At 49.4% G+C, this 24,253-nt stretch overlaps 1 protein-coding gene across 1 annotated transcript; it reads right to left on the bottom strand.

Moving 5' to 3' along the window:
* Nucleotides 1-2,940: 2,940 nt before the first annotated feature.
* TTC22 (tetratricopeptide repeat domain 22) lies at nucleotides 2,941-22,571 on the bottom strand. The gene is made up of 7 exons (XM_039485744.1): nucleotides 21,938-22,571; nucleotides 12,291-12,346; nucleotides 9,805-9,920; nucleotides 8,907-9,025; nucleotides 7,943-8,104; nucleotides 5,184-5,336; nucleotides 2,941-4,529 (listed from the first exon to the last, which is right to left on the bottom strand). The coding sequence occupies exons 1-7, from the start codon at nucleotides 22,502-22,504 to the stop codon at nucleotides 3,999-4,001; spliced, it is 1,704 nt and encodes a 567-aa protein (XP_039341678.1). The 5' UTR covers nucleotides 22,505-22,571; the 3' UTR covers nucleotides 2,941-3,998.
* Between the last annotated feature and the right edge of the window lie 1,682 nt (nucleotides 22,572-24,253).

The following is a 24,253-nucleotide window of genomic DNA, read 5'->3' as shown; positions in this document are numbered from 1 at the left end:
CCCTTGGTGACTTCTCAGATTCTTTGCCCCCAGCAAAGGACTGGAGAAAGGATTCCATGCTGGAGAGTGGAAACAGCAAGAGGGGTAAGCAAGAGCACCTGTGACCCTTTCTCTATGGACATAGAACAGTTTGAAGGAGAGAAACATCCCTCCAGGCTGTAGTCCCTCTGAAAGAGGCCTGGGTAGGTGTGGACACTAGGGATGTGTGCGAATGTCTACCCAGCCTGTGGCAGTGAGCCTCCCAGCACAGGCTCAGGCTACGGCACTAAAGTTGGCTATGAAGATGTTGTAACTCACATTCTGAAGCCTAGGGAGGAGGGTGGGCTTCAGCCATGACTTAGAAGCACTTTCTGCACAGCTGTTATTAGTACAAGCCTGAGTCTGTTGACCTGGGCTCAGAAGCTTGCTGCTGCAGTACCGTGACAGCTGACAGGCTGTCTCTCCTCTCCCCTCTCTCACTCTCAGGGGTGGGGTAAAGGCTGTCAAGCAGCGAGTGCATGGAGCTGCCCTCAGCTGTCAGTCAAGAAAGAGTGGCCAGCCCAGTAGGTACATTAGTGCAGCAGAATTAATTTCTACAGACATTGCTTTGAAATGAGGCAACATATTCCTAAATAGCTGGTGTGCTGTGACCACTGCTTCTGAGAGCAATAAGACCTGCCTCACTGTTCCCTTTCGTCCCCCACCCTGTTTGTTGTATCCACCTGTTGTATCTCATCACATACTTAGGTTGTAAGCCCTTTGCACCAGGGACTGTCTTTGTGTTATGTGAGTGTAAACAGCATCAGGCACATTGTGGCCCCGATCTCATATGGGGCTTGTAGGCGTTACCACAGTAACAAATAATAAAGAATAATAATGACTGAAACAATTTCAATAGACAGTAGCAATGTGGAAGAAATGGCAAGTTTGTCCCTTTTTACACTTTCACCGTGTAAATGTCTTTATTCAATGAAACATCAATATACAGCCATTTTTATTTACATGTTGCCTGCCCAGTAAATATTGATAGAGCTGCTGTAAGACTACATGTGATTTGATGCCGTTATTCACATATGCCTTACGAAACACATCATCTGTCTCCTCTGGTAATATATAATTTGGTTTCCATCTGTCTGTTTTACTGATGAGTCATAAGTTGCTAAACAAATGTTATTACCTTCATTTAATAAATTATGTTGACAGGAAATATAAATATTGTAACAAATCCATGGCCATATAGGATCTTCGTGACTGTCACCATGCTGTATCTCCCCAACCCTACGGAGCTGCGCATTCCATTTCAATGACCATTTGGATTTTATAGCAATATCTGGGGTAGAACTCACAGCCACTACCACTTGAGCTAAAGGAAAATTACCACCTATAGGTGGCAACAAACAGCTAAGCAGTTCTGATTTCATCCAGCAGAGAGCAGTGGTTCACATACCTACTTGCTAGTTCATTGTACCGCTACTTGGAAGATTCTAATCCAGGAACCTATCCTTGCAACAAAGCCCGATGCCAACTCTGTCCACATATCTATTCAAGTGACACCATCATAGGACCTAATCACATCAGCCACGCCATCAGGGGCTCGTTCACCTGCACATCTACCAATGTGATATATGCCATCATGTGCCAGCAACGTCCCTCTGCCATGTACATTGGCCAAACCGGACAGTCTCTACGCAAAAGAATAAATGGGCACAAACCTGACATCAAGAATCATAATATTCAAAAACCAGTAGGAGAACACTTCAACCTCTCTGGCCACTCAGTAACAGATTTGAAGGTGGCAATTTTGCAATAGAAAAGCTTTAAAAACAGACTCCAATGAGAAACTGCTGAGCTTGATATGCAAACTAGATTCTATCAATTTAGGCTTAAATAAAGACTGGGAATGGCTGAGCCATCATACACATTGAATCTATTTCCCCATGTTAAGTATCCTCACACCTTCTTGTCAAACTGTCTTAAGTGGGCTATCTTGATTATCACTACAAAAGTTCTTTTCTCCTGCTGACAATAGCTCATCTTAATTAATTAGCTGCTTAGAGTTGGTAGGGGAACTCCCACCTTTTCATGTTCTCTGTATGTATATATATCTCCTCACTATATGTTCCATTCTATGCATCCAATGAGGTGGACTGTAGCCCACGAAAGCTTATGCTCAAATACATTTGTTAGCCTCTAAGGTGCCACGAGTACTCCTGTTCTTTTCGCGGATACAGACTAATACGGCTGCTACTCTGAAACCTTTAAATAGTTTGTGAACGCTCTAGTAGTGCTCACTGTGTTCTATGGTTTAGAAAGCTGCCAGTAATCTGTATAACTGACCTTGCATGTTGTGTGTATTGAGTAAACATGGTTATCTGGATCCCACTGTGCCCAGGTGGTTTCTACATACCGTTACTGTGCAGATGGAAAGAGGCCCAACTCTCTGTTTTGGTTCTTGTTTGTTATTGTAATTAAGTTCTTCTTACAGGGCCTAATTTCCTTCCCACCAAAGAAAATGGGAAATTTGTGACTTATTTTAATGGAAGCAAGATTAGGCCCTCAGAGTATTATCATGGGAAGCACCTTTCATATCTTTAAAACTCCATTAGAAATACAGTAAAAGTAGGTAGAGCACCTCACATAAAACAAAATATGCATATGGTTCAGTGATGTGCTGCTAACAGTTACCCCCACAGACATTTCCGTGCTAAACCTAGGTGCTGGAGATATGCCCACCCACGGAAAAAGAGAGAGAATCTAGTCATTTGAAACAAAATGCTTTCTTGATAACTAATGTAAAACCAGAGAATGAGGCAAAAATCATAAGACAAAGAAACTTACATTAAACACAGCTTTGCTGGAAAGGTATATAATTTGTTCCGCTAAAATATACAGCGGACATTGATGAGAGAGAGAGAAAGAGATGAAACCTTTGCCCTGAGTTAGACAAATATCCTCTTCCCAGCATTCTGCGCCATCTGATGCACTCCAACTGGAAGATCTTTGCCCCTCAGAAGTATTTTTATGAGCACCTGGCCAGAGTCAGCAGTATCAAGAGACTCCATCAGAGGCAGAGAAACCACCTCAAATTTCATGCCAATTCAGAAGAATTTTAGGTGCTCCCAGGAGCCCATAACAACCATCCTTAGTTCAGTTATTAGTATGGGTGGTTTAGTGGTAAAATTCTCACTGTGCATGTGTCTGTTTCATACAGGTCTTTATACTGCTTTTATCACCATAGTATGGGAGATCTGTGTTTGATTCCCAACCAGTGCAGAGCTGAGTTGGGGATCAGATACTATGGTGATGGGAGGCAGTATAAAAGCGTAAGGTAGAAAAGACCGAACATATGAGATTTTCTAGTATTCAACAGCTCATGTTTCCTTCCCGCACTAAAATCTTTCTTACCTTATTAACAGATGTGTTATTCATTAGTTTAAAATGAAATCCAAGGATTGTGGCCTGATCCTACATGGTGCTAAGTACCCTCAATTCCCAATGAGTTTGCAGGATCAGAGTTCTGCATTAGCTGCATTCGCTTAGTGAAAAGGAGGATAATTGAATGCAGACCAAAACCAGCACACAGGCTATTCTACAGTGGATGATATCACATCCCCAGAATGTAATGGAGGCAGAGTCGTCCCGCAGATAGGGTGGCAGTCTGGGAAGCAAGAGATCTGGATTCTACTTCCAGCTTTGCCAGTAACTTGCTGTGTGGCCTTGAGCACATTTCAGACCAGGTCCAGCCTGAGAAACCTGGAGCCTGATTTTCCAAGGGGTTGAGCACTCACAGCTTTGATCACTTTTCATTATTTGGTCTGTACCTCAATTTCTCCATTTGTGAAACAGAGACAGTAATACTTGGCCACTTCTGCACACCGCTCAGAGATCTGCAGAGAAGAGTTAAATGGTTAGCTTATTGTCTACTGCCTGTTTGATGAGATCTGAGAGAACTAGGTGTGTTCAGACAGTATCAGCCAGAAGGCAATTGTGCTGCATGACGTGAGTCCAATGTCGGTTGTTCAGAAGGAGAGTGATCGCTCATTTAGTTTGGGCTTGGAAAAGTCAGTCTTTATTGTCTCAAACAGCATCTTCACCAGCTCGGTATTCCCTCTGGTGACCATAGCTTTGGAGAGCTCGATCACCTCTGTTGTGTGATTGCGACACACCAGTCTCAGCTCCTGGCGGACACGTTGCTTTGTGTATTTCTCCTCAGCCTTCTTGACCCACAATTCCACTTCCTGCATCAGCATCTCAGCATTCACCCTTTTCTGACTGAACAGTATAAGGAGCGTCTCCATCAGGCACCGGAAACTCTCTGTGTAGGTGGAGCCTACATCGTCCAGTTCTATGGCTCGCTTGAAGCACCCAATGGCATTGGACTCTTCATTTTTAAGCCGCAGGCATTTCCCCCTGAGCAGCTGTATTTCCGGTAGTGTATCTCCCAGGTCAAACTCCATGGCTTTCGCAAAGAACTCCAAAGCATTGTCCAGTGCCGTCTCGTCCACTGGGAATAGTTCCTGCATGGCATCAACGCCCATATAATAGTAGACCTAGAAGGATAGAATGACAGAATAATTGCAGATTCCCAGCCGTGGTTTACAGGGAAACTGCAGAGCCTTTTACTACTGCCTGAGAAGACTGCACTACGCCACGGTAACATTCGTTAGCAGAATCCACCAGTGGACCACGCAAAATGGCCACGGCATAGTCGAGGTGCTGGGCCAGTCTGCATACATTATACACAACCATCATTTGAGCACTCCAGTTCACCTCCCTCCACCTCCGGCCCTACACTGATTCTTAGGGTACGGCTACACAGCAGCAGCTGTGCAAAGGCTAGCCTGCTCAAGCTAGCGTGAATCCAGCTCGCACTGGTAAGAACAGCAGTGAAGACAATGCGGTGCGGGCTTCAGCACAGGTAGTAGAAGCCCAGCAGAGACCCTGAGTACATACAGGGCTCCTAGCCCACCCAGGGCCCCATGCTGTGCTACCTTCACTGCTAATTGGATTCAAGCTAGCTTGCGTAGGCTAGCCCTTGTTCAGCTTTTCCTGTGCAGCCATACCCCAAGAGCCAGGACTGAGCCTTCAGGGTTTCTATGTTCTATTGTTCTTGTTTCTTTAAGTAGTGAATGTAAATAAAAACATGAAGACATGAAAAAAGCAACAGCTGATTTCACTGGGAGAGCATCTGTGTATTTACTCACCTGGCCTATGTCCAGGTATGTCTTCAAGCACGGACAAACCTTTACAACGCTTTCAAGGTCCTCTTTAGCTCTGGTGAGATTTTTCCTGTCTGGCATGCCTCCCAAACCCATCTTTGCACGTTCCAGATCTCGCAGATAGAGCTTAATGCGGATCTAAACATAGGAGGAAACTCATTCTGGCATACATCCAGTTTCAATGTTATCCCTCCTGCCACAATATTTGGGGTTAGTTCATGCTTGTAGGGCCATTTGAACATATATAGCACTAAATATATTAATATTAGTAAACAAAATGGAACACTTTGAGCCAGATCCTCAGTTGGGGTTAATCAGTGTAGCTCCACTGCAAGCCAAGTTACATGAGCCAAGGAGCTATCGATCTTGCCCATCACCAAAGTGTCTGAGTGCCTAGGACAACATATCGCCACACATCTCCTGGAGATGTGTTGACCAGTTACTGGAATCCCCTTTCACAGTGACGAGGATGTAATTACCAATTGATCTAATGATCCTATGATATGAATAGGAATTGGGGAGTACTACATGTTTCTGTCAGTTGCACCACTGCACCCCATTGGCGACCCGAGGAGTTTTACCTGAGTAAGAACTGCAGAATCAAGCCCTTTGTTTTATATTGTTTCATAGTCTTCTGAAGCTGAGTCTATTTAAGACACAATCTGGCTTTCAGAAACCGCCCTAATGCTGCATTTTTTTGGCCTCATACCTGCATGCAGCTGAGCTTCAAGAGAAATTAGAAACCTCCTTTGAAGGACAGGTCTAGCCACATACTAAGGATACCCAGGACAGCCTGAACATTCACTTGTGAGGTAATTTATTTCTTAAGGAACTGAATATTTCATGTCTTAAAAAATAAATAAAGTGAGAATTAATCTCAGGTTTATTTAAAAACCAACCAACCAACTCCCATTTCAGTACTTTGCTGCTGTTATAATAGGAAACAACCAGTAACCACACTCCTGGCTCTCTGAGGTAGGAATCATCAACACCATTGTACAAATGCGGACACCCAGGTACAGACAGGTAGACGGTAACACTTTCAAAAGATCCCAAGTGATTTAGGAGCCTAAATCTCATTCAACGTCAATAGGACTTTGGCTCCCAAATGCCTGAAAATTAGACTTAAGTGGTTAAGTCACTTATTAACATTTGAAGATGTTACCCTAGGTGACAAGAAGTCCGTGGCAGAGCCAGCACTGGACTCAGATCTCCAGGCTGGCTCTTTAACTATGAGACTATCCTTCCTCCCCAGCTTATTTTCCCTTTGGGTGACTGCTTTGACTATCACATAACATAGCCCAGGACAATCATAGCTTCTTTTCTAGCGTTTAGCTTCAGCTATCAGGAATCCCTAGTGGGGAATCCCACTGGCACAGACAGAGCCATTTCCAGGAGCCATCTCAGTGAAAGGCTCCTCAGATCACGAAGAGGAATGTGACTCCTGAGTACAAGGCCAGGCCTGGTGAGCCCCATTTTCCAAGAGAAATCTCCCCTTGGGCCTGTATCTGAGTGAATCAGCTGGCAAGCCGCTCATGGATGAAGGTGCTTATTCAAATGATGCCTCTAATATTCACCAGTGGCACAGAGAGGCTGCGGATCTTGGCAAATGCCCTCTCCAGTTGGCTGACTGCACTCGGCTGGCAGGGCTTGAAAAGCAGATCAATGGCCTTACACGGGGATTCTGCATTTTGGAAGTTCATAGATCTTCTGTCAAATAAAGCCCTTAATGGAAACACAGAGTCAGGCTGGCTCCTGGAAGGAGGGAGGTAGTGGTAGGTTTTTATTCTGGGTGGAGAATGGCAGGAAACCAGCATTACCTTCTGCTGGAACTCAAGTGCCTTCCTGTGATTTGGGGCCCAATCTGAAGGCCATGGAAGCTGATGGGAAGAGTCTCACTGACTTCAATAGGCTTTGGATCAGGCCAAGATACCACCAACCTGCTCTTGTGTAATGACAGCGAATGAGAAATGTTGATACCTTGATGGGCCAGATCAGTTTCCATAATTATTAATATTTACAGCAACAATGTACATCTCCTGGGATGCCTTTTATCTAGAAGTGTCCCAAAGTGAGTAACAAACTAAACAGAGGGATCATTTCACCCACCACTGATATACAGCCACCTCTGGGGTGGAACATGGCAGCTGTTTCACACCACAGAGTAACACTGCATAACAGGTTAGAAGAGGAAATGAAGGGTACTAAATGCATATGCTTACTTAATTTCTTAAATTAGGCCCCAATTCAGCAGAACTTTAGGCACCTGTTTCACTTTCAGCACATGAGGCATCTCACTCCTATTCAGCAGAGCACATAAGCACATCGTTTACTGTAAGCAGGTGAATAGTTCCATTTCAGTCAGCAGGACTACACATGTGCTTAAAGTGACAAAAGTGCATATGCGCTTTGCTACAACGGAGCCTTACTTTTTTAAGGTGAGGCTGCAGTCCCTTTCAGAAAAAAACTGTATTGTTCCAATGGGCTTCCCAGGATGAGCTGAAGCCTGTGCAAGGTGCTACTCCAGAAGACTCCAGAAATAAAGCAAAACGACATAGAAAGAAATATGAGATGTTGGGTTTGTTTGGTACGTTTAGCATAGCCTAAAATTTTGTGCAAATGATGAGGTTGCTAGAAATATTGCCACAAGGCCAGTCCCTGGCCAGGGTAGGAGCTGCTCTGGCTCTTGGTTCAGACTGTAGCATGGGCCCTTGAAGACTTTGTGTCAAAGACAAGCAATGTACCTTGGCCCGCGTGCAGTAGGCCTGCCAGTTGAGCTCTGGATCTTGTAGGACATCTAACGCCATATTGCAGATTCCCATAGCCATTTCTTGCTTGCCCAGGAAGTGGAAAATTTTTGCCAGTCGGTTTAGTGTGGGAGGATTGTCTTTAGCTATTTCTATTGCCTTTTGAAACCAAGAAAGCAAAACATATTTCCATCAGTGAACTGCCCCTTACTGTACTGATCAAAGGCCCAGAAACATCCCTGAGTTTTGGGAGAGTTTAGCTCTGGAACCTGACTGGGTGGGTGGCTTAGGCCTGTATATGCCAATGCTGCCTTGTGTGATAATAATCTTAACCCGAGAGCTGGCAGGACTACTGAGTTGCACGTGTAACCCAGGCAGGCTGCCAATAGAGCATGTGATTCCTCAGCTTCTGATTGTATTGGGAGCAGTGGTGTAGTGAGTGTGAGGCTCAGGTGCTTGTATAAGGGGTAGAGGCTGGGAGGGGTAAAACAAACACCCAGCCTAATCCTTCTCCCTTCTCTCCATTCCCCGGGACTCTCCCATCCCTAGAACTTCTGCACTCTTAACAAAAATTAACCCCTGGGTGCTTCCTCCAGCCTCATCTTACAGCTTGGGCCCCTGGGCTGCAGTAAGTGGTAGCTCTTGTCATCAGTGGAAGAGACTGATTCACATCACCTGAGAATCTGACCCAGTGTCCTTGATGGTGAGGTCTGCTTGTGTAAGACAGAGATCCTAAGCTCTGCTGGCTTTGCCTTAGATGTACTGCTCATTCTGGAGTGCCTCGGAGTAGGGAAAAGGAGGCATGAGGATGGGGTGATGGGGAAGGAGCAGCTAAGAAGGGAATGCGGAGGAGAGAGACGGCAATCTGCATGGCTTATGGGGGATGTAAGCGTAGAGGAGTGAGCAATGGAGACTTCCCCAAATCTTCTTGTTACACGCTAGCAATGAAGTAAAAAAGCACCTTGCCAAAGCAATCAAGTGGCCCAGTCCCAGAATAACCACAGTCATGGATCCCCATCGGGGTGGTGGAAAACGTCTCTTTCCTTTCTAGCAGCATCCCGAGGTAGCACCAGGCCAGAGCTGGGGAGGGAGGGGGGAAGAACAGAAGTCAGAGCAGGTTAGCAGTAAAGACACTAACATTAGAAGCTATCCATCCTCCACAATCAGGCTGAAGGGGCGTTTCACTTTGGAAACAAGAATTCACTGAGCTGCTTTGACAAAAGATGCTTTTCAAAGTCAGGTTAGTTTAGTGAATTTAGTGCTTCTGAGAAGTGCCCAGGAGCCTGGAGTACTTGGTTTCTCTGCAGCATGAAGAGTAACAGTACAAGCTGCCCACACACTGCCCTGCCCATGTACTCCGACCCCACCCCAGATCTCTAAGGGGTCAGAGGATAGGTCACGTCCCAGAATCTGTCTGCTCCTTGGCTTCTCTGCTGAGATTGCCAATACGCAGCAATTGTGCTGCTGTTAAAAACGTTATTTCCCTGATCTCTGTTGACTAGGAACTGGACTGAGACCATCAGTTTATTTCACGCAGGCCATCCAACAACCATTGTATGATAACTTTTAGGCCCTGATCAGCAAGGTGCTTGAGTGACTAATTTTAAGTATGCGACTAGTCCCATTTGCTTCAATGAGACTATTCATGTGCTTAAAATTAGGCACTTGCTTAAGTCCCCTGCTGAATCGGGGCCTTAGCAGCTACCAGAGATGGGATTTGTAGATCCTTAGCTCTTCTGCATATAAGGCCACGTTCATGTATGAGCCTAACCTTAGGCAGGCAGGTGTGAAAAGCTTGGTGAGTTGCGGTCTGAGCCCTGCTTCTTGTGCAGAGCCCTGGAATGAGCTGGTTCTCATACCTCTGTAGTGAGAATTTGAGGACTTGGTCACTTGTCGAAGCAGAGCCAGCGTTCTGTTAAAGGAGGGCAGCCGCTTCTGCTCATCATTTCCCTTGTTCATCAGGATCCCATCTAATCTGTAAGAGCAGGAGTGGTTTGGTTACTGGCTCCTAGCTACACAAACACCTCTATCAATAGGACTGCTTTCCTTAGCAAATAGCGCTTTGATTGCTCAGTATTACGATACACTTCTGCAGTCAGTGGGAGTGGCTTACTAGACACAGCTCATGTCTCAGACCCTAGAATAGCAAACACACTACTATTAATTAGACTTTACACAGCACCTTTCATCCAAAGGTCTCAGAGGTGGATAACATTCTCCCCACTGTACTAGAAACTGAGGTGCAGGGACGTAGAGCGAGTTGTCCAAGGTTACACAGTGAGTCAACAAAGAGTCAGGATTAGAACTCAGGAGCCTGATTCTCCACTGCATTGCAAGAGTGGAACGTAGGGAGTTGCCAGACTGGATCAGACCCCTGTATCCTGTCTCTGACAGTGGCCTGCACCAGACACTTCACAGGAAAGTGTAAGAACCCTGCAGTAGGCAGATGTGGGGTAATCTGCCCCCCACAAAAGTCTAATCCTAATCTCTACTAGTTATAAATTGTTTTGAGCCCTGAAACATGAGGTTTTATCTCCCATCTCATGCCCTTTCTGTTAGCTGTAACTATAATTAAGGCTGCGAGTCTGTCACGGAGGTTACGGATTCCATGACTTCTGCAGCGGCTGGTGCTGGGCCAGCAGCAGCAATTTGGATGTGTGGGAGGTGGCTCAGGGCTAGGGGCAGAATTTCAGATCCTTTCTTAAGGGCTGCAGTTTATTTCTCCAAATCAAACAGCACAACACAAATCCAACTCACGAAATCAGGCCCGGACCCGGAATCTCCCGCAGGTCTCACTCTCAGCTGGGCTGCTGCTTTGGCCTTTTATCTAAGGCCCAAGGCCTAGAATTTAGGAGCCTAAATGCCTTTGTGGATCTGGGCCCAGTGACTTGCAATCTATCACCTGATCCCTGGCCTCAGAGCCAGGAGAGGCAGGTAACCAGGCAAAGCAGGGCTAGGCACAACTCCTTTAAAAGGCCAGCCACCCTGTGCCAGGTAGAATGAACTCTGCCCTCGCTATCCACTAATTCAGTGCTCATGGCCATGGTATCTGAGTTTCTCTGTGAAGCCCCTTCTCCTACCAGGCAGTAAGAAAGAACGAGTCTGATATTGGGTGAACTCTGGGCCCCACTAAGGTAATTGGGAGTTTTGCCACTGAGCTCAATGGAACCAGGATTTCCCTCCGTGTCATTTACACAAGTCCTCCTCTGTCTGTGGCATCCACTTCCCCCTGGCATTTGGCACCATTGTACTGTGATGCTAAGTTGGTTTCAGTTCCCCTGATGCATTACTTCTTTTCCACCGCTTGCTAGCCCAGGCCTCACTAGAGGGGTGTGCTAGAGTGAAAAAAGCCACTCATCTCTGCATAGAAAATCCCTTTCTCCGCACCCTGGGGCAAATCCTGATCCCACTGAAGAAACGTCTCCCATAGTGCACCACAGCCAGGGACACACCACCTCCCCTCCGTGGTCACCAGAGAGCGGGACATGTTGGCCTGTGAGGAGTTCCTACAGGGAATCAAAATGCCCCTGAGATTCCAGAACAAATTAAACACCCTAGTGAGGAAATGACTAAGGAAACTCTCTGGCTTGTGGTTCAAAGAGATCGCTCTAGGCAGGGGCGGCTCTACAAAGTAGGCTGCCCCAAGCAGCGCGGAGCGCTGCGCCGCCCTTCCCCAGTCCCGCGGCTCCGGCATCCTGGGGAGGGCGGTATTTGGCTCCGGTTGAGCTCCCGCCGGCATGCCGGCGGCAGGTCCACCGGAGCCCGGGACGAGCGGACCTGCCGCAGTCATGCCTGCGGGAGCTCAACCGGAGCCGCGGGAAGACGGGACCCGCCGCAGGCATGACTGCGGCAGGTCCGCTCGTCCCGGGCTCCGGTGGACCTGCCGCCGGCATGCCGGCGGGAGCTCCACCGGAGCCAAATGACGCCCTCCCCAGGATGCCGCCCAAGCGGGCGCTTGGCCTGCTGGTGCCTAGAGCCGCCCCTGGCTCTAGGAGATCTGTCACTAGGGATTTTGATTGTGCCCTGAATGGGGTCTGAATAGACTGGGTGTCTAATTCACCTGGAGAGAGATGTTAACTATCACCTGTCACCTGAGGCAGTCACAATCTATCCCACACTGGAGCTATCTGTCAATGCCTTTGCTTTGGTTGAGCAGGCTTGGGCATCTCACAGTCCTTGCTACAACTTCCCAAGAAACAAAGCAGATGGTCTGCCAGGTTGCAGGCAAACTCCCCCATTCCAGTGTAACCTGCCGTTGTTTATTTCTCATGGCACCCTTGAAGAAGGTGTTTGGTGCTGTTCCGCTCTCTTCTTCCAGCTCCGCGCCAGGCACTCCCTCGCTTACCTGATGTACAGAGTGGCCATAGTGAAGTACCAGCTTCTTTTCTCCTCCAGGGGGATCTGAAATAGGGAAAGGTTTGTAGGAAAGTCATCATTAACACCTGAAAATCGCCCTCCCGAATCCACTGGCCTATGAAACTAGATGTCCCAAGGCAAGATGAACCTGCACTTTGCCAGGAAAGCAACATTCAAAACACTTCTTACTTTCCTATTCAATAAGAGACGCTGGCCCAGATCCTCAGCTGTGTAAATCAGTGTCGCGACATTGGTGCTCCATGAGTTTTTAGCAAGGCAAAATCTTCCACAAAGGTTCCCTCTTAAACAGAGATGGTTCCTTTCAAAACCCATTCAGTATGTCATGCAAACCTCTGCCCTTTCACACTGTCTTTTAAGTTCCACAGTGGATGTTGCACTTTCACCCAGGGATCTCAAAGCACCTTGTAAACACACGAGTGACTCCTCAACCCACTGAGGGAGAACCCTACAGAGAGGGGCAGCTGTAGTCTAGTGCCTTGAGCCAGAGCTGGTAGTCAGGAGTCTGCTTATGACTCTGCCAAGGACTTGCTGTGAGACCTTGGGCAAATCTTTGTGCCTCAGTTTCTCCATCTGTAAGAAAGGACAGTAATACTTATCCACCTTTGTAAAACCCTTTGAGGTCTATAGTGTCAATGGCAATTGGTTCACAAGCAAAGCACTAATCATTCCATTTTACAGAGGGGGAAATGGATGCTCTGAGGAGTCAGTGACAGAGCAAGGACTAGAACACAGGAATCCTGACTCCCAGGCCTCAGGTCTACCCATTAAAAGGCACTTCCTGAATGCAGGTGTCCTCACAGACACATGGATTTCCTCTCTTCCCCTTATTTCTGCAGCCAGCCTATACCATTCCACTCAGGGTGGTTTATTAGTGTTTACTCTGTTCCATGCAGGTTAGAAGTGGGTTTCCATAAAGTGTGCATCTGTATAAGTCCTACGAGGTTGGTGTATGCATTACTGTGTTTAAAAAATGGTACATAACAGAGCCAGTCTGGGCCAGCAACATGGAGATCAGGCTTGTCAGGTTCTTTGCCTGCAGCACAGTCCCCTCACTCTGCACAGAGAAGAGGATGCTTTCTGTTTAAATGGGAATTGCACAGGACCATGCAATGGGGTAAGTCTTGGTGGACAGTACATAACACAATGAGTTGCAATATTAACCAGGTTAGCAGTTTCCAAGAAGTGGACGCAGGTACAATTAAAAGGAGCAAACATCATTCTCCGTGTTACTTATGTTATTCACACTGCGCTCAGCACTGCATAGGGCACACAAAGAAAGCAAGCCCTTGCCCCAGAGAGCACAAGTCTCCGAGGCTGACACATAGAAGACAGCACATGCTGGGGGATCAAGTGGTGGGGATGGCTTAGCGAGGGTTGAGGCAGAGTAATGCCTTACAACAACAATCCTGGCTCCCGCTTATCGTGCCTAGAACAGAGCGATTCCATACTGTAGCTGCTCGCTGCGTCACTGGCGTGAACAGCTGCTTAGCAAGCACAGGCCCAACCAGCCAGTTGCACCAGTGAGGTGGAGAAACCAAATGGACAGTTTTTCCACACAAAGCATCGCTTTGCTGCCCTGTGCTGAGGATTCGGGGGGGAAGGAATTGGGGGGGGGGGGGTTAGCGAGGGTTACACACACTATCTTTGCTGCCTCCTGCAGGTGCGCGGGGAGCACGAGGTGAGGGCTGATTTGTCTCCACTCACTTTGCAGAAAGGATGGTCTCACGAGCACAGCACAGAACTGGGAATCAGGAGATTTTGGAGTTATGTTCTCAGCTCTCCCACAGGCCTTCTGTGTCACCATGCTCAGTTCAGAGTCTTATTGTAACTGCACTGTGCACACAGTGTTGTTGGTGCCATGTTAGTGCCAGGATAAAGTCTGTGCTTGTCTCTCTCCCCAACAGAAGTTGGTCCAATAAAAGATATTACCTCACCCACTTTGTCTCCGCTTTGTGCAGGCTTTCGCTCTCGTGCAGAGTCGCTATAAAAGTTGCCAGTCTGTTCCGATTGTGTTTGCACCCACTTTTCGCTGGTGTAAATAACACACAAGGTGCAAGGCCCTGGAGCATCAAATCTGCAGTGTTAAATCCTGGCCCCCCAGTGAAATCAAAACTCCTATATACGCTGTAGGACAAGGATTTAACTCATGTGCCTCAGGTTCCCTATCTGCTACAAGGGGATAATAATAATGCCGTCCTCGGAGAGGGTTTGATGCTAAATTTATTCATGTTTGCAAAGTGCGCTGAGATGCTCAAACAGCAGCAGCTGCAGAGGTGCAAAGTGTTAGCATCTTTCGCTGGTGTGTAAGGGAAGGACAAATGGGGACGTACGACAGGAATAACAGACACACAAATATAAAGCTTTCAAAACAGCCAGGAGATTCTGCGGTGAAGAGCTGTCGGCTTGTTGGATCTAATACCGTGTAGGTGGCAGAAATACGTTCCAATGAAAGAGAATGCTCTGTGCACTATAAATATCTGAAAGCACTTGGCTGATATTTAGCCTGCTGCTGTAAGCAGAAATGCCAGCTCACTGCAGAAACGCCAGCTAACAGTGTTCCAGGTGGGTAGCTGCCCCAAGGGACCGTTTTGTGAGCCAAGCGACTGGTTCCAAACTCCAAGAGCACAGCCTCCCTCCCTGCCTGCGCAGACCCCCTCATCCTGTTGTGGCCAAGGAACTGACTGCCAGGCAATTCCCTTTGGGAGGATCCTTAGAAGTCAAGGCTGTGAGTGTCGTGCATGGGCAGCCTGGGACTCTCCCGAGTCAAGAGATGTCCCAGGGGGACTAGGCTCCCGAGAGGAGATGGTGGCGGTGGGCAGGAGGTGAGGCCACTGCCCTGTCCACCCTCTGCAGCCAGCCCGCTCTGCTAAGACATGGGGTAGCAGATGTGCTCACCTTGTGTGCTGGGAAGCTCCAGGGAGCCTTATGTCTTCCTACAGCACAATGCTTTTCTCCCGTGGGGCAGGAGGCTGCACAGCACTCTAAGGTGGGCTGGTGTCCAGGGGTAGGTCTACATTGCATTGTACACCTGGGTCTGTGGGACCCAGGCTTGTAGACTTGGTGTTTCCAAGCCCATGCTGCATCCACACAGCATTGTAAACCTGGACTCAGCTCTCACAGCTCTGCTAACACATCCACACTGCACTATGCAGACCTTCTGACTCGGGTCTGCAGCTTGACCTGTGTCCACGCTGCAAAATGACAGCGCTTGGACCCAAGTCACAGCAGGACTTAGGCTCTGATCCACCCCACTAGGAGGGTCCTAGGACCTGGGTCCTGAGTGCTTGCTGACCCGAGTGAGACTGATGTGTGTGTGGACAGAAAAGGGACTTGGCTGAAACCTGAGTTGGAGCCCGAGCTTAGCATGCAATGTAGACATACCCTAATAGGGCCAACCTGACTTTAAACATCTCATGGCACGTTCTTGTAACAACAGGAGTTTGCCCTGCGGACGGTTGTTGGCCAGCATTCTCCATCCCAGCTGTTGTATGACATGCCATGCTCCAGCCGCCTGCCTGGCGGCTGACACTCCCCCAGAGGTGGCTGCCTTTCATTCACTGGAGAAGTGTTTCTACAGGTCCTTGCTCATTCAGCCTCCACTGATACCCACGTTAGGAATGCTGAATCAGGTGCTCAGCACCTGCAACTCCCTTGATTTCAATGGGATTTGTGGATACTCAGCACCTGTGAAGGTCTTACAGATTGTCTGGGAAGCATGTGGGGATCCTATGAGGTTGAAAGTAACAGATTACTGGAGGGAGGGAACTTGCACTCCTAGCTCATTAGGAGAACTGAATAGAATTGGAAAGGCAATTCCTCCTCCCTGGCTGAAGCTAAACCAAGCACCGTTGCTGGTACTTTGCCCATGATCTGTTGAAAGTGAACCAGCTTTGTGATCTATACTCCCATCTGGTGGCTCTGTTTGCATTTAATTGTAATGGGTTGTGGGCAAAGTGCTAATTGCTATTCCCTTTAGACCTGGCGGCAGAGCAGATTTTGCAGGTTAATGGGTTTGAAGAGCACTGAGCTGGGCTGGATTGTTTAAAAGTTTAAGTTTCTTTTTTGATTTCTTTGTGGGTTCATTTTATCTGGGCACATGAATAAAATAAGCCTGTACCTTAAACGGCCTAGCAAGACTATGGATCATGATGTAGAAGGAAGCAGCCAGCACTAAATGAGAAAGGATTTCGACACATGATTTTGATGCCTAACTTTTTGGATGCCCAACCGGAGACATACCTAAGTGTGTGTGTGTGTGTGGGGGGGGGGGGTGAATCTGTAAAAAGTGCTTAGCACCCAGCCCTCAGAAAAACAGGTCTCTTTAAAGTGGCTCAAGTTGGGTACCTCATCATTAGAGCTGTGCGGAGAAAAGGAATTTTGTTCCAGGGAGGACTGATGTTTCAATTTGGAACGGAACCCAACATTTTTGAAAGTCTCCATGAAAGGGAATGGAACCCCAGCTGAGGGGCATTCTGCCCAGTGGGCAGTCCCTGAACTGAGGACTCTGGTAGCTCTGGCTGCTGAGGAGCTGTTAGCAGGTGCGCCGAAGCTTCCGGCTCTTTGGCAGCCACCTGGTGGACTGGCAGGGAGCCGTAAATCTGGGGGCCCCAGCTGAACAGAGAACCTTGGAGCTTCGGAGTCGCAGTTCCCAGGGCTTCTTGGCTCCCCACCAGGCAGGCTGCCTGAGCGTAGAGCCCGGAAACCCAGGCTGCCCTGGTAGGCTGCGGAGGGCTGGGTGGGTGAGCTGGCAGGAAACCAGGAAGTTTTCTAAACCTGCCTGGCGGGGGGGATCCATCAGAACTTGGTCAAAAAGGAGCCATCACCGTGAAACTTTTCCAGTTTGACCAATCGGCATTCTCGGAAAAGCTTTCTACTGGGGAATGTCTAACCAGCTGACTCAGAATCACTCATCACTCCTGGCAACCTGCCTGGCTACGTTCTCTGGAGCCAGGTTATGCCTGGCCTTCAGTGGAAGAGCGAGAAAGCAGGAGAGGGCACAAAGACGCTGCCCACCCCGGCCCTTGTGCTTTGCTAAGTGCAAGTTTGATAGCCTCATCTTGACCAACACTCTGGAAACTGAACCAGGGATCTCCAGACTTAAAAACGTAAGCAGCTACAACCTGAACTAAAGACCCAGCCTCTGCAGCTGGGGCTGTGACAGACTCACACCTGCTGTGGACCCAGCGCTGTGCACAGCACACAGCCCGCACAAAGCTAGCACTCATGGCTCCAGAGCGGGGAGGCCTGCGCCTCCACTCCCTTGTGCAGCAGAGCAGACAGTGCATCCTGTAACAGAGCGATGCCTGTGCTGACCCGGGTCTCTGGGAGGCAGAGTACCTGCCTGAACAATGCCTCTTGGCGCTCCCACTGAACAAGGTGTCTCCACCACACAGTGCAGGGCTGGGGCTTAAAGTCTTGCTTGAACTTTTGCTAAGCTCTCCAGCTGGGAGAGCAGATTTGCCAGTTTTTCAAACTGAAACCTGCTCCTTTCCCCACACTGCCAGGGATGTTAGGTTGGGATGCTCCCCGGCAGGCAGTTTAGACACAACCAGCAGGGCTCCTGCACGCACTTTCCCCAAGGCTGCAGGGCTTTAGTTGAGTTACAATTCCACATGGCCCTACAGTAGATAAGATCTGCCTGAGATTATTCAAGTGAAGGGTATGAATGCTGCTGGACTAGATTTACTAGGAGCATGTCTGGCTCCAGAGTTTTTGCCGCCCCAAGCGGCGGGGAAAAAAAAAAAAAGCCGTGATCGCGATCGGCGGCAGCTCCACCGCGCCACTTTCTTCTTCGGCGGCAGGTCCTTCCCTCCGAGAGGGACCGAGGGACCCGCCGCTGAATTGTCCCCGAACAGTCCAATGTGCTGCCACTTCCCCTGGGCCATCCCAAGCACCTGCTTGCTGAGCTGGTGCCTGGAGCCGGCCCTGCCTAGGAGCCCCTCAGACCTGCCCACACGGCTCCAACATTTTTGCAGCTGTCAACATTGTAAACACCGCTCCCCTCCTACTTTCTCAGGCTGGCGGCCAGCATGGGAATGGTTTGAGCAATCCACAGCATAGCTGACAGAAGAGTCAATTATTTTGTGTATTCTCAACCTTTTTCCTAGGCTGTGTCCTTGCACAGAGAATAGAGTGGCTGGCAGGGGCGGGTACATAAACCAGGTGGTTTGGATAAGAGGATCAGCAGTGCCAGGGCTGGATCTGCAAGTAATGTATGTTGGCATCACTCTCCTGAAATCAATGGCGGGACATTGATTTACATCAGCTGATAATCTGGCCCTTAGTGTTTACAAGGGAATAATGTTAGTGGAATAATTGAGCTGGGATTTCTTGAGGGGAGAAAACTCACACCTTTCTGATAATTGCTGCTTCGGTCTGTGTGGCTGCAGACTTGGGATTGGACCCTGCTGGGGCCCCATCTACACCACACACGTTGCTGTGTTATAACACAATCGTGCCCCATTCGTTCTAGAGCACGGTTTGGTCTGGCCTGTGTGGATGGGACCAAACCATGTTAAGAGTCATGTTACTGCGCCGTGGTAGAGCTCTGGGCTCTACCATCAACACAGGCAAGGCCAAGCTGTATTACACCCAGTCAGGGCACCATCCTCAGCCAATACACTGCGGAGTGGAGTTGAGCACAGTCCAGCTGCCTCGCCTGGAGGAGACCAAAGCACGTCTATGCAGTCTTTCAACCAAGGTCCAATCATGGTTTCAACTTAACTGTGACCGAACCAAGTTCCGACGGGACGAAGCTGTTCATGGTGGTGTTAAATCAAAGCTTGTGCAGTGCTCGCCAGGCCTCTGTAATGTTCACAAAGCACTCAGGGGTCAGGTGCGTTGCAGAGAAGGTAGAGCATCCCTGCACATCGCAGCCTGCGTCTGCTCAGGGGGCTGGAATCACCATTCGGGAAGGGGAGGAAGCTGAACACAGCCACTAGCATAACCAGCCCCACACTGGGAACTCAAGAGCCATTTCTACGGCCCAGAGGTGGTAGCTATGTTGGTGGGAGAAGCCCTGCTGTCCATATAGCACTGTCTACACCAGGAGTTCGGTCGGTATAACTGTATTGCTCAGGAGTGTGGATTTTCCACGCTCCTGAGCAACGTAGTAATGAATATGACATAAGTTGCTCGTGTAGACCAAGCCACAAAACCTTCTTGCTCTTTATACCTTGCCCTTCTAGAGGAGACAAACCGAACAGGAGATGTATGGTTCTGAGGTGACTCTCATAGCAGCAGAAGGCTGCCTGTGTTGATAGGGCGATTTCCCCAGCTGCTGTTTGCATATTCTCGGGCCTCCCTCTCTGAAACACACACCTGCTCGAGTCCAGCTGCTTTCTGGTTGAGATGCGCTAAGTGACAGCGCTCGGCGTTAGACCGTCGCCTTAGTCACACGGAGCGGCTCTGCATCACTAACCTCCTACTTTGTGAAGAACTGCGAAAAGTTTAGTGCCAGACTGCAGAATTTTAAACCGCCGCTGAATCGCCTGTAGCAGCACTGCCCCCTACCCACTCTGGCTTCAGGCTAGCGGCTGCCTCAGTTTCCCCCTCTTGGGCTCCCAGTAACTTCAGCATAGGTCTTTCATGTGTCCTGTAACGCCCCTCCTCGGGGACTGGATACACAAGAACTCCCCTAGCCTTCCTAGCTGGCTCCCGACCCTTGGTGCAGTGATCCGCGGCTGGGCCCTGCTGAGTCTGTCCTCTAGCAGACTTGCTCTCCACCTTCCAGCCATCCTCGCTGGCTGCTGTTCTCCGCTGACTTGAACCCCTCCTGCCTGGGCAGTTGGGAGAGTCTCTGACCAGCTCATGCTGCTCTCCTGCTCCTTTGAGCCCCTCCCTGCTCTCCATCTAGCAACAGCTCCCAGGCCTTCCTACTTGGAGTCTCCCCTTTGATTCTCTGCAGGCTTCTCTATTATCTCCACCCCCAGAAGGCTTGATTCTAGCCACACAACCTGCCGGTCTGGTGGCACTGCTCATCTTCTCCACCTGGGGAGACAAGTTAAGTAGGTCACAGGTGGGGCCCTGGACCTCTCTTCCCTTAAAGGGGCAAGCACTCTGTGACATCCCCCCCCCATCTAATTAAAATGAAAAACGTGGTCTGATAGTTTTCATCTTACTGAAACAACAGGAGGTCCAGAGAATGATGCAGCGCTAATTCTCTTGCTATGCATTTTTATCTGTTTCTCTATCCTAGAGTTCTCTATCCTGCTCTTCACTGACATCTTGCTAACTCTTGTGATTATTTTTTTTAAAGCCCCAGGAGCGATGTGATTCCATGAGACTCTCATCTTGCATTTAAAAGTAAAAGCAAGTTTCTAGCCCTCAGGGTTGCAAAGAAAAGGTTGAAAATGTCCCCTGAGTGCAGCCTAAAGGCTCAGGTAAGAGGAGGCAAAGAAAAAGAATCTGAGATTAATTAGCTGTAAAAACCCTGATTTGCTAAGTCTAGCTCAGGATTTTCTGGGGCCTGACTCATGATTTTTGAATGTTGGGGGTTGGCAACACTATTTGCAGTGTTGCTGTAGCCCTGTTAGTTCCAGGATATTAGGGAGACAAGATGGGTGAGCCAATAACTTTTATTGGACCAACTTCTACGGGTGAAAGAGACAAGCTTTTGAGCTGAGAGCTCTTCTTCAATTGTGGGTAAGCTCCAAAGCTTGTCCCTTTCACCCAAAGAAGTTGGTCCAGTAAAAGTTATGACCTCGCCCACCGTGTCTCTCTGTAATAGTTACGCATTTCCCAGATAACATGTCTGCTGTCAAGAATTTAAAGGAATGAACTGAGCTGTAGCACTCCTGAGCATTTTGATAGCATCTTCTAGCTGAAGGCCTTGAAGCCCCTTCCAAACATGGCTGGGAGAAGTATTTGCACTTGACACAAAGCCTTGAGCTGAATGGCTTAAGGAAGGACATTTTCTGCGGCTTTGCCCACGGAACACAGTTAGTGTCTTGAAGCAAATTCAGTGTGTGTGCTACACTGATGCTCCGTCTGTTCTGATGTCTCAGAGAGCGTACACCGTGCAATTCTTATTCTAACAATAAACAAAACCACCTCTCGACCCAAGTGCTCCTTTAAGTGAGCATACCAGCCACCAGCCTTTTCTGAGCTCCCAGAGGGCAGCCACACACTGCGTGTGCAGAAGGACCCGCCTTTGTTTGAACAGCTAGAGAAGATAAGGCTGTAAGTGCAGAACACCGTTTATTCTGATCACGTAAGACCAGAGTAACTGAAAACGGGCTTAAAACTTTCCACAATCCCATCCAGCTACAGAATCGTGTCACCTTTATAGGGGCTGATCTGCAGGATCGGGCCCATAGAGATCAACAATTTTAAGTGACACAGCACGAAGGAGGGTGGAACACTAAGGGCAGGAGTGATTCCCAGAAGCTTTCTCCTGGCAGGACTTTACTCCCTCAGGCTTATACTTGTCTGCACTGTCATACCCAAGCTCAGCTATTAGCTGGTAAATTAGTTCCTACTCTAGGTTCTCCTGATCATAATGAACCCATGATTGAATTGCTCTGCCCAAAGGATAGAGGCCCTACAAAGACACGTGGCAAGTACATCCAGTGATACCAGACAGCAATCTATGCATAGGTAGGAGCCATGACTCACCTGCTGCCCATAAGCAAGAGCCTTGTCATAGAGCACGAGTCCGGCCGTCAGTTTCTCCATTCGGTCTTCTTCATCCACGAGCCCAATGTCAAAGACGTAAGCGTAGCCCTGCTCTGCCAGACAGCGGGCTGCTCGGAGCCTGGGATCCCCCTGAGACTCGTCTTCAGAGCCCAGGCCCATTAAGTGGGCTAGTTTCTTGGTGCAGTCAGCCTCTTCCTGCTCGCTGTCCAGCCTGTCGTACACGTAGGCCAGGTTGGCCCAGGCATTGAGGTTGTCGGGGTCCTCCTGGGAGATGCTCAGGAAGATCTCCTTGGCTTGCTCCATCTCCTCCAGGTGGAAGGAGAAGACCCCGAGCAGGTTCCTGACGGCGAACTGCTGGGAGCCAGACTCAAGCTCTAGCTCATACATCAGGCTGTCTCGCTTAAGCTTCATGTCCCTCCCTCTGAAATTCACAGGGGAGCAGGGCTCGAAGTTCAGGTTCATCTCCAGGTGGAAGTGACCAGGGATATAGTCCATCTCATCAATGAGCGTGTCAATATCCACCTCGGCTTCCTCCGGGTTCTCCATGGGGACTTGCTGGGTCTATCCCCACGCAGGGCTGCTGCGGTGGCGTCTCCCAGTCCCAGCTTTTCCCTCCTCCTCTCTCACAATGTTTGCCACTCTCTCAAACCTGCAATTCTGGTTTAGCTGATTCACATGCAGCCTGGGAGGAGTCCTGAATGGGAGAGGCACCTAGCGACGCCTGTCATTTGTCAAGGGCCTGCTTGGCCAGGACTGTCAGTGAATCTCAAGAGTCCAAAACAGAAAAGTGCTGGATCCATTCTTGCCTGTTGTCCTGGCAGGGCAGGGGCAGAGGCAGGGGCAGGGCTGGGCTCCTCCTCGCAGTGCGTGCTGGAGCGATCAGTCCCATACTCCCATTTCCCTTCCTTGGTTTGTATTCTGTAGTGTGTTAAACGTTCGTTGTGTGTTTCGCTCCAGGCCATAAAATGCCTTTGACAATAAACAGCCTGGGCCAAATCCTGATTCCCTTACTCCAAACCCCCATCAGAACGGATCGGTAGCCGAGCCTGATCACGGACTGCACAGCGGAGCCGCTTCTGGACCAGATCCAGGCGTTTGAAGCCAGAAGCGCTCTGCTCAGGAAGTGGAGGGGTGGTGCTGCAGTCACAGTCCCTCCCCTGGGGCTCTGCACAGGCTGGCTCAGCTGGCCAGAGTGGAGGAAGCAGCCAGCCCAGGCTTTCTCCACTGGCTTCAGCCCCTCATGAGAGGGAGGAGCAGGCTGGTTCAGCTGGGTGGTGTGAGAGCCTGGATCCGGCTCACCCTCGACCTTTCACCAGGGGGCGTGAGCAGGGTTGGGAGCATTGTGGCTGGCCCCTGTACGGGAAGGCAGGAGTGGAGGAGACTCATGTACTCTTCCCACCCCTTGGTGGATCCATTCTGGGCCAGCCAGTGTGTTTTTAATGAGGATCAGCCGCACTCTACTAGCGCTGCTGCTGGGTGACCCTCGGATATGCCCCTCCGAGTTGGAGCCTGGAGCAATACCTGAACAGGCTACAAACCAGTGTTAAGAAATAGCAATTTGGTCCCAGTAATGACCACAGCCTTCAGCTGATGGGCAGAACCAGCACGGGTGGGTGGACAAGAGCTCTGCTTTTCAGTCCTATGGGCTCTGTGGGGCTGTACAAGGATAATTAGGGGCTCTGCAATACAGATTTCCTATTCATGCAGCTTTGGCTTTCCCCTTTCTAAAAAGGCCTTGTGCAAAGGGTCCGTCTGCTCTCCGGGCCCCAGGCCCGTCTGCCGAGGGGCAAGGGGCATGTTTGCACGTTTGGGCAAGGGGCACATCTGCTCGCCGAGCCCGTGCACATCCAGGTAAGGGGCACGTCTAGTCGCCAAGTCTGTGCACGTCCAGGCAAGGGGCACATCTGCTCACCGAGCCTGTGCACGTCCGGGCAAGGGGCACGTCTGTTTGCTGAGTCCATGCACGTTTGGGCAAGGGGCACATCTGCTCTCCGAGCCCGTGCACATCCAGGCCAGGGGCACGTCTGTTTGCTGAGCCCATGCACATCTGGGCAAGGAGCACGTCTACTCGCCGAGCCCGTGCACAGCTGATGAAATGTAATGCATCAAAACTAACCAAGGATCAAACAGTGACCTCAGAACGGCTGCATTCCTCTCCCCAACCCTGACAGGGCCTAAAACAGCTGTAACAGGTACAGGAGGCTTTGAGCCAGAGGCCCCCACCCCCAATGCAATGGGTTGCCTGGAAGCTCGGCCTTCATGGGAACCGAAAGGCAACAAGTGTCTGGGGTTGTC

The sequence above is a fragment of the Mauremys reevesii genome, linkage group 8, assembly GCF_016161935.1.
Source record: "Mauremys reevesii isolate NIE-2019 linkage group 8, ASM1616193v1, whole genome shotgun sequence".
NCBI lineage: Eukaryota > Metazoa > Chordata > Testudines > Geoemydidae > Mauremys > Mauremys reevesii.
The sequence above is the reverse complement of the archived record's forward strand: the minus strand, read 5'-3'. Positions and strand labels throughout refer to the sequence as shown.